This window comes from Heptranchias perlo, chromosome 3, assembly GCF_035084215.1.
Source record: "Heptranchias perlo isolate sHepPer1 chromosome 3, sHepPer1.hap1, whole genome shotgun sequence".
Lineage (NCBI taxonomy): Eukaryota > Metazoa > Chordata > Chondrichthyes > Hexanchiformes > Hexanchidae > Heptranchias > Heptranchias perlo.
The window spans coordinates 76555325-76571888 of record NC_090327.1 but is presented as its reverse complement, the minus strand read 5'-3'; the positions used below and the strand labels follow the sequence as shown (position 1 = coordinate 76571888).

At 41.8% G+C, this 16564-nt stretch overlaps 1 protein-coding gene across 9 annotated transcripts in view; it reads left to right on the top strand.

The window, feature by feature from the left end:
- Positions 1-16564, top strand: part of ncoa2 (nuclear receptor coactivator 2) — a 280623-nt gene that overhangs the window by 223394 nt on the left and 40665 nt on the right. For 6 of the 9 annotated variants that reach the window (XM_067980345.1, XM_067980351.1, XM_067980349.1 and 3 more), the window contains 4 exons: positions 3351-3554; positions 8468-8689; positions 8852-8981; positions 10785-10959. In XM_067980345.1, coding sequence (XP_067836446.1) covers positions 3351-3554; positions 8468-8689; positions 8852-8981; positions 10785-10959 — 731 coding nt within the window. The remainder of the gene's footprint in view (positions 1-3350; positions 3555-8467; positions 8690-8851; positions 8982-10784; positions 10960-16564) is intronic. The other 3 variants (XM_067980354.1, XM_067980353.1, XM_067980350.1) reach the window with 1 other exon arrangement.

Sequence of the window (16564 nt, the reverse complement as noted above, 5' to 3'; positions counted from 1 at the left end):
CTCAAAACTGGGCGTCCGCGAGATGCTGTGGGCTATCAGCAGCAGCAGAATTGTATACCACCACAATCTGTAACCTCGTGGCCTGGCATATTCCTCACTCCTTCATAACTATCAAGTTCAACCTTGGCTCAATGAGGAGCATAGAAGAGCATTTTCGGGAACAGTATCAGGCATATCTGAAAATGAGGTGCCAACCTGGTGAAGCTACAACACAGGTCTACATACATGCTAAGTAGCATATTATCGACACAGCTAAACGATCCCACAATCAACTGATCAGGTCAAAGCTCTGCAACCCTGCCACATCCAGTCATGAATGGTGAAGAACAATTTAACAACTAACTGGAGGAGGAGGCTCCATGGATATCCCCATCCTCAACGATGGCAAAGCCCGGCACACGAGTACAAAAGACAAGGCTGAAGTGTTTGCAACCATCTTCAGTAAGAAGTGCCGAGTGGATGATCCTTCTCTGCCTCCTCCTGAGGTCCCCACCATCATAGATAACATTCTTAAGCCAACTTGATTCACTCCATGTGACATCAAGAAACAGCTGAGTGCACTGGGCAATGCAGAGGCTATGGGCCCTGACAACATCCCGGCTATATTGCTGAGGATCTCTGCTGCAGAACTAGCTGTGCTCCATGGTAAACTGTTCCCATACAGCTACAACACTGGAATCTACCTTACAATGTGGAAAATTGCCCAGGTATGTCCTGTCTACAAAAAGTAGGACGATTCCGATCTGGCCAAATACCGCCCCATCAGCCTACTCTCAATCGTCAGCAAAGTGATGGAAGATATAGTCAAGTGCTATCAAATGACACTTACTCACCAATAATCTGCTCATCGATGCTTAGTTTGGGTTCCGCCAAAGCTACTCTTCTCCCAACCTCATTAAAGCCTTTGTCCAAACATGGACACGAGCTGAATTTCAGAGGTGAGGCGAGAGTGACTGCCCTTGACATCAAGGCAGCATTTGACCGAGTGTGGCACCAAGGAGCCCTAGTAAAATTGAAGTCACTGGGAATCGGGGAAAACTCTCCAGTGGCTGGAGTCATACCTAGCACAAAGGAAGATGGTAGTAGTTATTGGAGGCCCACTATCTAGAACTAGCCGCGCCTCTAGCCAAACTTTTCTAGTACAGCTACAACACTGGCATCTACCGGACAATGCGGAAAATTGCCCAGTATGCCCTGTCCACAAAAAGGAGGACAAATCCAATCCGGCCAATTACCGGCCCATCAGTTACTCTCCATCATCAGCAAAGTGATGGAAGGTGTCGTCGACAGTGCTATCAAGCGACACTTACTCTCAAGGAGCCCTAGTAAAATTGAAGTCACTGGGAATCGGGAAAAACACTCCAGTGGCTGGAGTCATACCTAGCACATAGGAAGATGGTAGTGGTTGTTGGAGGCCAATCATCTCAGCCCCAGGGCATTGCTGCAGGAGTTCCTCAGGGCAGTGTCCTAGGCCCAACCATCCTCAGCTGCTTCATCAATGACCCTCCCTCCATCATAAGGTCAGAAATGGGGATGTTCGCTGATGATTGCACAGTGTTCAGTTCCATTTGCAACCCCTCAGATAATGAAGCAGTCCATGCCCGCATGCAGCAAGACCTGGACAACTTCCAGGCTTGGGCTGATAAGTGGCAAGTAACATTCGTGTCAGGCAAAGACCATCTCCAACAAGAGAATCTAACCACCTCCCCTTGACATTCAACGGCATTACCATCGCCGAATCCCCCACCATCAACATCCTGGGGGTCACCATTGACCAGAAACTGAACTGGACCAGCCACATAAATACTGTGGCTACAAGAGCAGGTCAGAGACTGGGTATTCTGTGGCGAGTGACTCACCTCCTCAATCCCCAAAACCTTTCCACCATCTGCAAGGCACAAGTCAGGAGTGTGATGGAATACTCTCCACTTGCTTGGATGAGTGCAGCTGCAACAACACTCAAGCAGCTTGACACCATCCAGGACAAAGCAGCCCACTTGATTGGCACCCCATCCACCACCCTGAATATTCACTCCCTCCACCACCGGCGCACTGTGGCTGTAGTGTGTACCATCCACAGGATGCACTGCAGCAACTCGCCAAGGCTCCTTCGACAGCACCTTCCCAAACCCACGACCTCTACCACCTAGAAGGACAAGGGCAGCAGGCACATGGGAACACCACCTGCACGTTTCCCTCCAAGTCACACACCATCCCGACTTGAAATATATCGCCGTTCCTTCGTCAAAATCCTGGAACTCCCTTCCTAACAGCACTGTGGGAGAACCTTCACACGGACTGCAGCGGTTCAAGAAGGCATCTCACCACCACCTTCTTGAGGGCAATTAGGGGTGGGCAATAAATGCTGGCCTTGCCAGCGACGCCCACATCCCATGAACGAATAATGAAGAAAAAAAACTCTCAGCCCCAGGACAGCACTGCAGGAGTAACTCAGGGCAGCGTCCTAAGCCCAACCATCTTCAACTCCTTCATCGATGACCTTCCCTCCATCATAGGGTCAGAAATGGGGCTGTTCACAAATGATTGCAGTGTGTTCAGTTCCACTGGCAATTCCTCAGATAATGAAACATCCAGCAAGACCTGGACAATATCCAGGCTTAGACTGATAAGTGGTAGGTAACATTCGTGCCAGACAAGTACCAGGCAAAGACAATCTCCAACAAGAAAGAGCCTGACCACTTCCCCTTGACGTTCAATGACATTAAATTGTGGTAATTAAACATGGTGTTGATTAAATTATATTCTTTGCATTTGGAAGTATGGACGCACCCCTTTGGAATTATGTATCCCAGGTTAATGTGTGTTCACACATAATAGGTGAGAAGTAAATGGCGATCAGTCCTACAAAGGGCAGGAGTCTGCATCTAGGCTGCAAAAAGTCAAAATAGCTGAAGAAAGCAGCAGCAGTGCCAGTAAGCTTTGATGGCTGATATCAGTAGAACTGAATAATGATGGCAGTTAGAAGCGTTAACGTCCATTTTTTTTTGCAAATACAATTGTACTATGTTTTAAAATGACTCATGCCTACAAAAGCTGCTAATGTTTATGGCAAAACAAATTGCTGTCCAAAAAAAGACAAGTGTCTAGAAATAGGATTTGAAATATTGTGCACTTTGGTATAAAATTTAATCCAATGTTCAATTTGTTTCACATATGGAAATGAAAACATTATTAAGGAGTTATTCAGTTATACTCAAGTATTTGTGCCTATCGTAGCATGTCTTTATTTTTTACTTGAAAGACTTTTCCCAAGTAATTGTTTAATATTGGTTACATAGCCCTTGACCAATGCATGTTTATTTTCCTTTCCTTTAACTCTCATACTGTAGCCTTTAATAATCCTCGAGCTTTACAACCAACCAGACAACAACAACAGGGTCGAAATGTGGCATTGGACATGCACATGCAAGGTCAGACGAGTGCAGGACCATTCCCACCAATGCGAAACAGTAGTCCATATGCAGTAATGTCACAGCAAGTGATGGGTAATCAAGGGATGATGGGAAGTCAAGGAGGTTTAGCAGCCAATACAGGTATGTTCATTTAGTGTTGGATTTGTTTTAGCTTGAATGTTTTTTCCCTTTTGATCTTTCTACAACCAGTTAGGAAGCATTTATATAAACACAGTTTATTAGGATACGATTGTCTGGGATAAAGAAGTTATCCTTATTGAAAAATGCCTTGAAATTTGCACATTGTGTGTTTTGTTTTTGTTTTTCTCCTTCTCTACTGAAGGAGCTAACTTTTTTGCTGAAATATGGTTCCACATGAACTATAGTTCTTTGGTGCTTCGCCCAAGTGGTCATTTCTTATGTGTGTCAGCAGGATATTTGGTCTCTGGTTATCACAGCCATGTCTGATCCTGTTCTTGTCTGACCTTTAACAGAAATTTACCCATTGGAGTGTTTACACAGTGAGAGTTCATATAAACGTGAACCACTGCTTAGTTCTCCTGACCAATGGTTGCACTTCTTCTTAAACAGTCCTGTATTCATAATTGGAATTGGAGTGCCAAAGAGAAATGAGAAGCAGTATAGAATAGTAATGTTGGGACAAATAGCTGGGATGTGCAGTGTCACCACCTGTGCTGCAACTTGGTGTTCCACTGTGTTTCTAACATGAGGTTCCTGCTTTTGGTTGTATTCAGCAAATGTTGGAAATGTTTCCACCAGATGGGACCAAAAATCGGAGAGCAAGACTTGTCGGTCTGTGTGTCCATTTGATAAGATAACATGTGGCTCAGAGGAAGGCTAAAGAAAAATTTACCCCATTCCCTCTGGAATCGCCAAAAGGTTGCATGTAAATTCTGCATTTAATTTTTCCAGTTCACTATTGGTCTGTGTTGTGTCAGCTATATGCATCAGACAGTTGTGTGTAACTATGGTTCAGAACTTTCACAGGAAGAAAATGCAATTGTATCATGTAGATTTTCATTACTTAGCCAGTGATTTTTCTTGTATATTTCTCTGGATGTGTCCTGTGCTGACAAGGCTGCATTTATTGCCTACCCTTAGTTGCCCTGAGCAGGTGATGGTGGGCCGTCTCCACTGCAGGCCTGGTGCTGATGATCTTCCAATGATGTTAGGTAGGGAATTCCAAGATATTGACCAAGCAACAGTAAAGGAATGCTATATGTCCAAGTCAGAATGGATTCTGATTTGGGGCACTTAAGAGGTGATAAAGTTCCTATGACTTTGCTCTCATCCTCCTTGGTGATAGAGGTCACAGGGCGGGGAGATGTTGTATAAGTTAGCTTGGTGAGTTGCTGCAGTGCATCCTGTAGATAGTGCTTACTGCAGCCACAGATGGTGTAGGGGGTGGATATTGAGTTCAGTGGCAGGGCACCAATCAAGCAAACTGCTTTGTCCTAGCTTCTTGAGTTATTATAGCTGCACCCATCTAGCCAAGTGGTGAGTATTCCTTCACACTTCTGACTTAAGCCTTGTAGGTGGTGGAGAGGCTTTGTGGGGTTAAAAGGTGTGGCAATCATTGCTGAATACCTAGCCACGGTGTTCGTTTGGCTAGTCCAGTTCAGCTTCTGGTCAATGGTGACTCCCAGGATGTTGATGGTGGTGGACTCATCGATGGTGGTGCTTTTGAAAGTCAGGGTGAGGTGGTTGGACCTTTTGTCGGAGATGGTCATTTCCCATTACATTTGTATGGCAAGAATGTCAACTGGTCCCTTGTCAGCCCAACCTTGGATGTTGTCCAGGTCCTGCTGTGGCTAGCATGGACTGCTTCATTATTGGAGAAGTTGTGAATGAAGCTGAACATGGTAGAGTCATCAGCGAACAGCTGCACTCTTCACTTTATGACGAAGGGAAGCTTGTTGATATAGCCGCTGAAGATGGTTGGGCCAAGGATGGTGTCCTGAGAAACTTAACAATATCCTGGAGCTGCGATGATTAACCTTGGACAAACATAAACATCTGACTAGATCTAGACTAATGCGTAGCCCTAAAACTTAAACATTACATATGTAAAGCAGATGGAAACATAGAAAATAGGAGCAAGAGTAGGCCCTTCGGGCCTGCTCCGCCATTCAAAATGATCATGGCTGATCATCTAACTCAGTACCCTGTTCCCGCTTTTTCCCCATATCCCTTGATCCCTTTAGCATTAAGAAATATATCTATCTCCTTCTTGAATACATCTAATGACTTGGCCTCCGCTGCCTTCTGTGGTAGAGAATTCCACAGGTTCACCACCCTCTGAGTGAAGAAGTTTCTCCTCATCGCAGTTCTAAATGGCATACCCCGTATCCTGAGACTGTGACCCCTGGTTCGGACTCTCCTTTTACACTGCACTCGCCTCTCGGGCTCCCCTCCCACTCTTTTTTTAGGTTTTTATAATTTCTCGATGAAAACTACCATTCAAAATATTGTTAATGTATTCTAAGTAAAATGTATACAAGTAGCGTAATTTTCATTAAGCATGGAATAAAATGAAAATCTGTTTGCCTAAGTTAGTCTAAACATGCTTCACTTGTATCAGTTTTTCTTCATAGTTGCCTGTGGATACTAAAGCTATGTCACAAATATGTAATGTCATACACATGCAATGCATTTTCCTTGATAAAAGCAAACGCAAACCTGGTTAAGTATATAAATTGGTGTCTCGCTCTCTAAGGACTTGGAGTTGTTCTCCAATACAATTTGTGCCTGGATGCATTGAGTATACAAGTATTATTTTAGTTAGAATTTTATGCCACGGGTCCTTACTCCCCGGGGCAGTGTTTTAATGGTCATTAGTTAAGCTGGCCAGGTTGAAATGGTCATACCCGTGGAGTCTTAAGGCTTCCTTTGAATGTCACTTCCCAGACATATAAACGCTACATTGTATTGCATGTCCTGATGCTAGAAAAACTGGATGTGGGGTGTGTCTAATCGAAGTTACCAGATCAATGCATTTTATGCTTACCCAGTGGCATTGTGCAGGATACCAAGGCACCAATTGCTCTCCTCAAATGGCTGTTTGGCCCTTGATTGTACCTGTTATTGGCCTGATCAACTATGGACAGCATTGCAGCTGAGTAAGATCTTGTCTTCACCCAGCATCCACATATACTCGCTTCCAGTGGGGGGTGTTGGATGAAAACTAGGAATGGGATCACTGGCTGACTTTCATTTCCACTCCTTTTAATCTAGGGGAACTGGGACCAATTATATTGTCCCTAATCTGAGATCAGATAGCTTATTACAGCTTGAGGATTGAACTTGTGGATCTTTTGAGGTATATATGGCTTAGGTAGTTTCTGGGTAAAGTCACTGAGCCATCATGGAGCTTCAGAAGGTTAATTTTATTTTTTAAAATAACTAAAATAAGCTTGTTACATATTGTCCATTTAAGTCAAGCCAGAAAAAGTAACTAATACTCCCTTTTCCCCTCTCAATAAAGAATTCTGAGGATCTGCAGTATTTTGCTTTTGTTAAAGAATTCTGAGGGCTTTTCAGCTGTAAAGGCTTAATACAACTAAATGTTGAAGGAAAGCATAGTTTTTCTGAAAACTGTACTAGTACTCAATATGCGTGTACGTCGGAGTGGAGAACATAGAGGCAATACAGGATTATAACTGTATTTAGTGTAATTTCTGACAGTAAGTGGCATTCTCATGACTATATAAAGAAGTAAGTTATGCAAGTTGCATTGGCTGCTGTTTTTTATTATGCGAGAACTGTAAGAGCTAGCAGCTAACTGAAATTAGTTTGAAAGGAAAATTATGATTAATGTGTGCTATGAGCTCCTCCCCAGCCACTATTTAACTCCCACTAGCCCAAAACAGCTTCTGTTAACAGTGACACCACCTACCCCAAACTATAAAGTGCCATTTGTATTATCCAAAAGCCCTTAAAACTGAAGTGCTGCATTTCTTATAACCCTAGTTTGTTTTCAAATTTTAGGGGGGGGGCGGAGAAATGACCATAAAAAGATTGTAATTAGTGTGATGCACTGTGTTGTAGCATCTTTCATAATACTGAAATTTCTTACATTGTCTCCTAGTATTAAGCTGGAATCTCTTGATCAAATGTCGTAAGTTTATATAGACTATGGCTTGTCACTAGAGGTAAACATTACCTATATCAACGTAATTATACCACTTGAAGATAGTGTAATGGCAAATTATAATTTTGCCGCCTTTAAAATAGATAAGTTTATTTTTGATCAATTCACTGGAAGTGGTCTGTTTTAAGTCGCAGGAGCATAATAATTTACGTGATTCATTGATCACAATGGAAGGAGAAGGATTTCCCCAGATGAGGGTATACCCGTAATGAATTGCAGTTTGAGACAAACATCGGAAAGTTCCTTGTGTAATTTCCCTGTGCTGTGTAGTATTAAAAACTTGGCTGAAAGTTGTATACTTAGCTCTTTATTACTATAATAGTTTAAGGTCTTGTTTGGCAGTAACGTTAAAATATATATATTTTTCAGTTATACCAAACTTTGTTTTACATTTAAATGAACTTTTAGATTTTGGTAGTTTGTCTTTAGCTCATTTGGAAAGTAAAGCATTGACGTACTCAGTAGCAAATGTGATTCACTTCCTCAGGAAGGAAGTTAGGGGTTATCCACACTCCTCAGCACCTGTCAGTAGTACATAAAGCGACACTTCCTATCAACAAGTTTTTACAGTATTGGTAATGTACAGAAGAGATGGCTTATATGTTCAACGATCTTCAGGCATAATATTAGTGACTGAACCACCTGAAGAATTAATCTAGATTAATGCTTTACCATTATACATACAGCAAGGAACTGCATTTGTCGTGAAGATCTCCGCAATATGGCAACAACTGCAGATTTGAAAATAAATGGGTGAAAAAGGAAGTTGTAGAAGAAGCATAATATTTCTTGGCTTTATGTATATATCCATGTGCACTGCTTGAGGAAAGAAAATGAATTCCAAATATTGGACCATTCTTCAACCTTCATTGCTCCTTTCTAGGAATGGTCAGTAGTATGGGAAGTGGTACCCCTCGATCCAGCATGGCTTCTATAGACTGGGGTCAATCGAGCTCTGCTGCCAACACCACAGGTAGCACGGGATCCAACACAATGAGCAGGGCAACATTGCAAGGCAGCATGATATGCAATCCTACACCCGGTATTCCTATGAGACCGAATAGTCAGCCTGGTCAGAGATCGATGCTCCAGACACAAATGATGGGTACGTTACAGCAATTTTATATCTTGTGCTATTGGAATATCTTTGTTAGAAATGTCATTCGAGGAGCTAATCAATGTGTACTTATTCTTTGAAAGGCTACATCATTATAAAATGCCATTTTGAAAGGAAATCATTTTTGCTACCACTTTTTGTACCAATTAGGATCATCTGAAATTGAAATGGGTATAGGAGGTCCTCCATACAGCCAGCAGCAAGCACCACCAAACCAAACAGCACCTTGGCCTGACAGTATAATGCCTATAGATCAGGGACCTTTTGTCAATCAAAATCGGTAAGTTGCACAGTTGTTAAAACAATAGGAATTTTTGAGGAATCTGAATTGCAATTAAGTTTTTAAAAAATGCAATAATAATTTATACAACTTTTTCTCGTATTTTCATATATAGAGAGAAGTTTGAGTAGTAAATAGTTCAATATTTCATCCCAGAGTTCAAATGAGATCCTAAACTCTGAGCTCAAAAGCGGGGGGAGAGGAATAACGAGAGAGGAGAGTTGGCTGCGTGAAAGGGAAAATAAATTTTGGAAGTATAGGTAATAGAGGTCTGCAAGTTGAGAGGTTAAATTGGACGAGACAGTTTTAAAAAAAAAGAAATTGTGATGTGGAAAGACAAAAAAAGAAAAAATTGCAAAAGCAAGGGAATCCAAACTAAAATTGGGGAACTTGTTATTGATTAGAATAGAAAATTATGACATAAAAGCAGTAACTGAAACATAGTTGCAGCTGAATGGGTAGGTGATGAAGAAAGTGAGGTGCGTTAGCAGTATTTATTAGTCACATCATCGTAGCACTGGAGGGTAACAATTTAGATAGAGCCATAGTCCAAAGAAGATTCCTTTTGGAATGAGCTGAGGAACAGCAAGGGATTGGTTACACTACTGGGGCTATATTATTGACAACAGCAACTTCCATTTATATAGCCCCTTTAACTTAGAAAAACATCCCACAGTGCTTTTCGGAGTTATATGGTAAAATGGAAGAGAAGCCAAGGAAGGAAAGATTAAGTGGGGTGATCAAGAGCTTAGTCAGAGGATTTTAAGGAGGGTCATAAAGGAGTAGATGGATATGGAGATGCAGAGGATTTTAGAGAGGAAATTCCAGAACATGGAACCTAAACAGCTGAAGGCATGGCCACCAGTAGTTCAGTGAAAGTGGGGGGGGGTTTGCACAAGAGGTTGGAATCTGAGGAATGGAGAGTTTGGGGTGGATTATAGGGTTGGAGGAGGTTATAGAGTTGGGCGGAGCGAGGCCACGGATGGATTTAAACTTGAGGATAAGAATTTGAGGCGATGTAGGTCAATGAGGACGAGGATGATGTGCGAACGGGACTTGGTGTGGAGATAGGATAAGGGCAGCAGAGTTTTAGATAAGCTAAAGTTTATGGAGGCTGGGCAGCTGGCTAGGACAACATTGGTACTATCGAGTCTGAAGATGACAAAGTCATGGATGAGGATTTCTTTGTAGTGGTTTTGGTTACAATTGAGTGGCTTGCTAGGTCACCTCAGAGGGCAGTTAAGGGTCAACCACGTTGATGTGAACTTTGGGTCACATATAGGCCAAACTGGGTAAAGGCAGCAGGTTTCCTTCTCTAAAGGACACTAGTGAACCAGTGTGCTTCTATGGAAACCCGCCAGCTTCATGGTCACATTTACTGGTACTTTTAATTTCCAGATTTTCTTTTTCTCTGATTACCGTGGTGGGATTTGAACTAGTGTTCTCTGGATTATTAGTCCAGTAACATAACATTACGCTACCGTACCCAATAAATCCGTGTAAACTGCACATTTTCTGTAAGTTTGGTTCTCTGATGTTATAAACATTCATTGCAGAATTCTATCTGTAACATCCTGTTCCCACAGTTCATTTCTGATGGTCAAGATTCCAGATACGGTTGACCTATTTTATATGTATTTGTTGTATACTAGAAATTAAAGCTCTTTCACAAAACTTCTAATTTCAAACCATATCTGAAAGACGTTATGTTCGTACCTGTGCCGCAATTTTGTCTGTGGTTTTCACTTAAAACAATTTTAAAAACTAGTTTAGGTTTCTTTATATTTACACTTTTTGTACCAGTAGGCAATCCTACAGCAGTTCTCAAGATGATCTGCTTTGTCCATCTATTCCAACGGAAGCTCCTAATGACGAAGGCACAATTCTGGATCAGCTGCGTTCAGCACTAAAGAATATTGATGAACTTGGTCTGGAGGAAATTGACAGGGCCTTAGGAATACCTGAACTTGTTAACCAGGTAAACATTCACATATGCACAAGAGATTCTAAAGTCAAGAAGATTCATTGTAAATTTTTGTTCATGAAAATCCTGATCACAATAGGGTGTACACTAATAGCAGGAAAACAGTCACTGTGCCGATGCTGCTGCGTTCCTTACTAGTTTATGTTCAGTATATGAAGATTGCTGTGGAGCTTGTACGTATCATCTAATCCTAGTCACAGGGTCTCATTGATAAACTGAGGAACTGTCTGGCAACTAGCAGTAGTTTTTGATTAGTACCAAATAACCTTACTAAATTTATGGCTGAACCCACAAGAAGACACTTGGCAACTGTCATCACCCTCTGCCAACTGTTTGAATTTTGAAATCTGGGTTTATAGCTTTTTATTTTTTGTCTTTTTATGTTGACAATACTGTTTACATTTCAACTAACTAGTTGTAAATGAAAAAATGCAGAGCTTGTTTGAAGGGTAAATATGAATTCTGGTGGACTTCTAAAACATCACTGCTTACATTTGTAGAAGTTAACCCAGAAAGAATTTCTTACTCAATATGCTGTTCGCTAGACACAGCTAGTTTGCTTCCCTTTTCCCCTCTTCTTTCCCACTCTCCCTACCACCCACTCCAATTTTCTCCCATGTAACAAATGTCATGTTGTGAACAGTGAGGAGGATAGTGATAGACTTTAAGAGGACATAGACAGGCTGGGGGAATGAGCAGACGTGTGGCAGATGAAATTTAACGCAGAGAAGTGCGAAGTGATACATTTTGGTAGGAAGAACAAGGAGAGGAATTATAAACTAAAGGGTACAATTCTAAAGGGGCTGCAGAAACAAAGACCTGGGGGTATATGTGCACGAATCGCTGAAGGTGTTAGGGCAGGTTGAGAAACTGGTTAAAAAGACATACGGGATCCTAGGCTTTATAAATAGAGGCTTGAAGTACAAAAGCAAGGAAGTTATAATGAACCTTTTTAAAACACTGGTTCAGCCATAGCTGGAGTATTGTGTCCAATTCTGGGCACTGCACTTTAGGAAGGATGTGAAGACCTTAGAGAGGGTGCAGAAAAGATTTACTAGAATGGCTCCAGGGATGAAGGACTTCAGTTATGTGGATAGTCTGGAGAAGCTGGGGTTGTTCTGCTTAGAGCAGAGACGGTTGAGAGGAGATTTGATAGAGGTATTCGAAATCATGAAGGGTCGAGTCAGAGTAGATAAGAGAGAAACTGTTCCCATTGGCGGAAGGGTCAAGAACCAGAGAACGTAAATTTAAAGTGATTGGCAAAAGAACCACGGGTGACGTGAGGAAAAACCTTTTTACTCAGTGAGTGGTTATGATCTGGAATGCACTGCCTGAAGGGGTGGTAGAGGCAGATTCAATCGTGGCTTTCAAAAGGGAATTGGACAAGTACTAAATGGAAAACATTTGCAGGGCTACGGGGAAAGAGCGGGGGGGGGGTGGGATTAGCTGGATTGCTCTTGCAGAGAGCCAGCACGGACTCGACAGGCCAAATGGCAGCCTCCTGTGCTGTAACCATTCTATGATTCATCAGTCCATTACCAGCCACCAATGTCTCATCCAAGTGGTAATGTTTAATATGAGACTTGCCAGTCAGTGTCAACCTGTGAAGGTTCCGGGGGAGAGGAAAGAGAGAGTTATTTATCAGAGCTGGCCAATATTGCCCTTGAGAGTAAAAATTCAGGCTGATGGAAACAATTCTGCCAGAGTGAAGCGGGCAAGTGTTGTCCAAAATTTTGAGTGCAATTAAAGTGGCTGGGTCCTCCACTCTGATAACACACCATCCAAAATTGCAGACTTGGTTGTCCGCAGTGTTCCTTGCTGTAGCACAGAATATGCCAGAGCCCCATGACCTTCAAAAGCTATGTAAATGAAGGTTAAATTGGCCAACATGCATGGTCTTGCGGTTTATGATGCGCATCAGCTGTGCGCTCGGTACATTCATTGAACTAAGTGTTAAAAGGCCAGCTACATTGTAGGCTGAATGCAGAACATTTCTTAAAACTGGATTACTGCTCCTCTCTTACTTGATTTGAGAAAAAGGGGCAAAGACCATCAAAGAAGGCAAGTCAAAAAGATCAGATTTGCAAGAGAGATACACTGCCTGTGCCTGCCATTACCCAAGTATCTATCTACAGGTACCAGCGCAGCTGTCTGGCAATGTCAGAGGAGAACTGCCTTAATAGGCTCAGGTTCAGCAGAGAGACAGTTATAGAACTGTGCTATCTGTTGAAAACAGACCTGCAGTCAACCTCGACCACAGTAGTGGCAGTCTAGGTCGTCATCAACAACAACTCTCGAAGCCTGTCTCTCATCCAAGTTTTGGTCAGCGCTCCAATCTCTCCTTTCCTGGCTTGGCATCCATTGCCTAAATGCCTGTCTTTGAAGATTCTTGGAACAGTTTTTACTTTAAAGGTATAAAATTGCAAGTTGGCTGATGGTGATGATTCATTGTGCCCAGTGTGGCCTCCTGAAACTATACCAGTCGGGTAAGATTAGTGGGCCCTCCTCCAGTGTGAGTTTGTTTCCAGTTGTTGTGAGCCAATTTGGCCTGCAAACTGAATAATGTCGATGTGCTGTAAGTCTAAAGAACACATACAGTGACAACCAAATGGCCATTCTGCATTCTGTCGTGACCATGTAGCTACTTGCTGTAGGAAGTGAATGTGACAGCGGTGAGATTGGCAAGTTGCATTTTGAAGGACTGCCCTGCCGTTGTATAGCCATGCGCAGTAAACATTGAAAGAGCTGTTGAGTTATCTGAGTGCTTTGTATATATGTGTGGTAGATTGAGGAAAAAGTGACCTGCTTACTTGGCTCAGCTACTTGGTGTAGGGCACTTTTGGCCCACCTTACCTTCGAAGCTCTCCAGGTCCAACCTTCCTCATTTTGCATCCAGGTTCTGCAGGCACTGGAGACTGTGCTAACTCTTGCAGCAACTTTATTCTAGACATTGCACACAGTCTCCTCTGAGGAGGGTGCCCTGGAGTTCTAAACAGAGCAGCCCTGCTGGCATGAACCTCATTTGTCAACCAGCAGTTCTTCTGCTCTGATGCTACATTTTTTTCTTCTGCATTGCCAAACTCTTCAGTGACTTCTGCTCCTGGCTCGCTTCCACTTTAAGCGACTGCCACTGTCCTTGAAATAATTGTAACAGAAGCTCTCAAATTTCCACCCCATACGTATAATCTCCCAGGTACCACCCACATTGCGGGCTGGACTTGTGAATATTTAATTAGATATCCAACATGAAGTTCAGATAAACTGGATATGTATGAACAGTAGGCGGAAGTTCCAGGATGCTCTGCTTCTGTCCCACTAAGAACGTTTGTCTTCTGATGTTCACTACACGTGGAATTCCAGCCAGAGCCTGTACCTGGAGCAAGCATCCTGGCTGACTTTCCTTCTCCTCTTAGCTCAGGAACCCCAAGGGCAACTGTAGCATCCTCACTGCTGTCCTGGCTGGGTCAGCAAACTTAGCACAGATTGAACTTTGGACCTTTCCACCACATGGTGTGTTTATCCACTGAGTCATCAGGGGCACTGTGTATTTTCTGTTCAGGGTTTGGGCCCACTGAATGTTAAATAGCATTAATGATCATTGTTATGTGTCATTGTCCATTGTTGTGGATTTAGGAACAAATTATTTAACTAAAACTATACTGTGATTGTAAATCATTGGTTTAAATGGTCAAATTGACACATGAATAATAATTTCAAACTGACAAAAGTGATTAAAAAACATGATTTTTAACATTTTATGAATACTCACCAATTATCAATGAGCAAGATTTAGGAGTTGCAAATTCCCACATGCAATCTACTTTTCATTTATAAAAACTATTTTAAGAAGGTATATGTTACATATCTAGTTTAGTATTTAAAATGTGAAGTGAGCTGTAGTGTCACTTACCATTCTGTTACACTTAATTGACTGAACAATTCACTTAGCTGAGGACAGTAAGATAATCATTTCCATAAGAATCTGAAATGAGTCCATTTTTAAATTATGTATACTAACAACTCCCTGCTGGTTAATTAAAACCCAACAGTACTGAATGATATCTCTCAAAGCAGGTGGAATTAAGAATTTGTAAACTGTTTAAATTATGGTTACATGATGAGTACTCTATAACCTGCATTGGCTACTGAAAAAATGTTTCATGAACTGCAGATTTTAAGTATTGTGTCCAAAGAAACTGTACCTTTTCAGGATTCAAGTTCTTGTATTCATTGATGTACAGTAATCTGTAAAGTGTTAATTACAATGGGTGGTAGGTTATTGAACAATGGCATTTATGGAACATTACAATTCATTGAAGCAAACATAGATATTGTCAATCCACATTTGTGTATATTGGGAAGAGGATTTCATCCTATTTGTGTTAAAGTTGGCTTATAAATACTTGGCCAAAAATTGGAAATATTGAAATTGTGGTAGTTGAAATGACATGTTTGTGTTGACTGACTACCAAAAAAATTTAAAATTCTTTATCCCCCTAGGTTGATGCTGTTTTAAATTTGAGTTTGCTAAGAACACCTAATAGATAAAGAGGAGGTACTTGAAAGATCAGCAGTACTCAAAGTAGAAAAGTCACCTGGTCCAGATGGGATGCATTCTAGGTTACTGAGGGAAGTACAGGTGGAAATTCCGGAGGCTCAGGCAATAATCTTCCAATCCTCCTTAGATATTGGGGACGGTGCAGGAGGACCGGAGGATTGCAAATGTTACACCCCTGTTCAAAAAAGGGGAGAGGGATAAACCTGGCAATTACAGGCCAGCCAACCTAATGTTGACGGTGAAGAAACCTTTAGAGACAATAATCCGGGACAAAATAAATTGTCACTTAGAAAAGTATAGACTAATAAATGAAAGTCAGCACAGATTTGTTAAAGGAACATTGTGTTTGACTAACTTGATTGAGTCCTTTGATGAAGTAATGGAGAGGGTTGATGAGGGTAGTGCGGTTGATGTTGTGTATGTGGACTTTCAAAAGGCATTTGGTAAAGTACCACATAATAGACATGTTAGCAAAATTAAAGCCCATGGAATTAACGGGACAGTGGCAGCATGGATACAAAGTTGGCTAGGGGACAGAAAGCAGAGAGTAGTGGTGAATGGTTGTTTTTCAGACTGGAGGGAAGTATACAGTAGTGTTCCCCAGCAGTCAGTATTAGGACCACTGCTCTTTTTGATATATATTAATGACCTGGACTTGGGTATAGAGAGTATAATTTCAAAGTTTGCAGATGACACAAAACTCGGAAATGTAGTAAACAATGTGGAGGATAGTAACAGACTTCAGAAGGACAAAGACAGACTGGTGAAATGGGGCAGATACATGGTGGATGAAATTCAACGCAGAGAAGTGTGAAGTGATGCATTTTGGTAGGAAGAATGAGGAGAGGCAATATAAACTAAATGGTACAATTTTAAAGGGGGTACAGGAACAGAGACACCTGGGGGTGCACATACACACATCTTTGAAGATGGCAGGACAAGGCTGTTAGAAAAAAAAAGCATATGGGATCCTGGGCTCTATTAATAGAGGCATAGAGTGCAACAGCAAGGAAGTTATGCTAAACCTTTATAAAACACTGG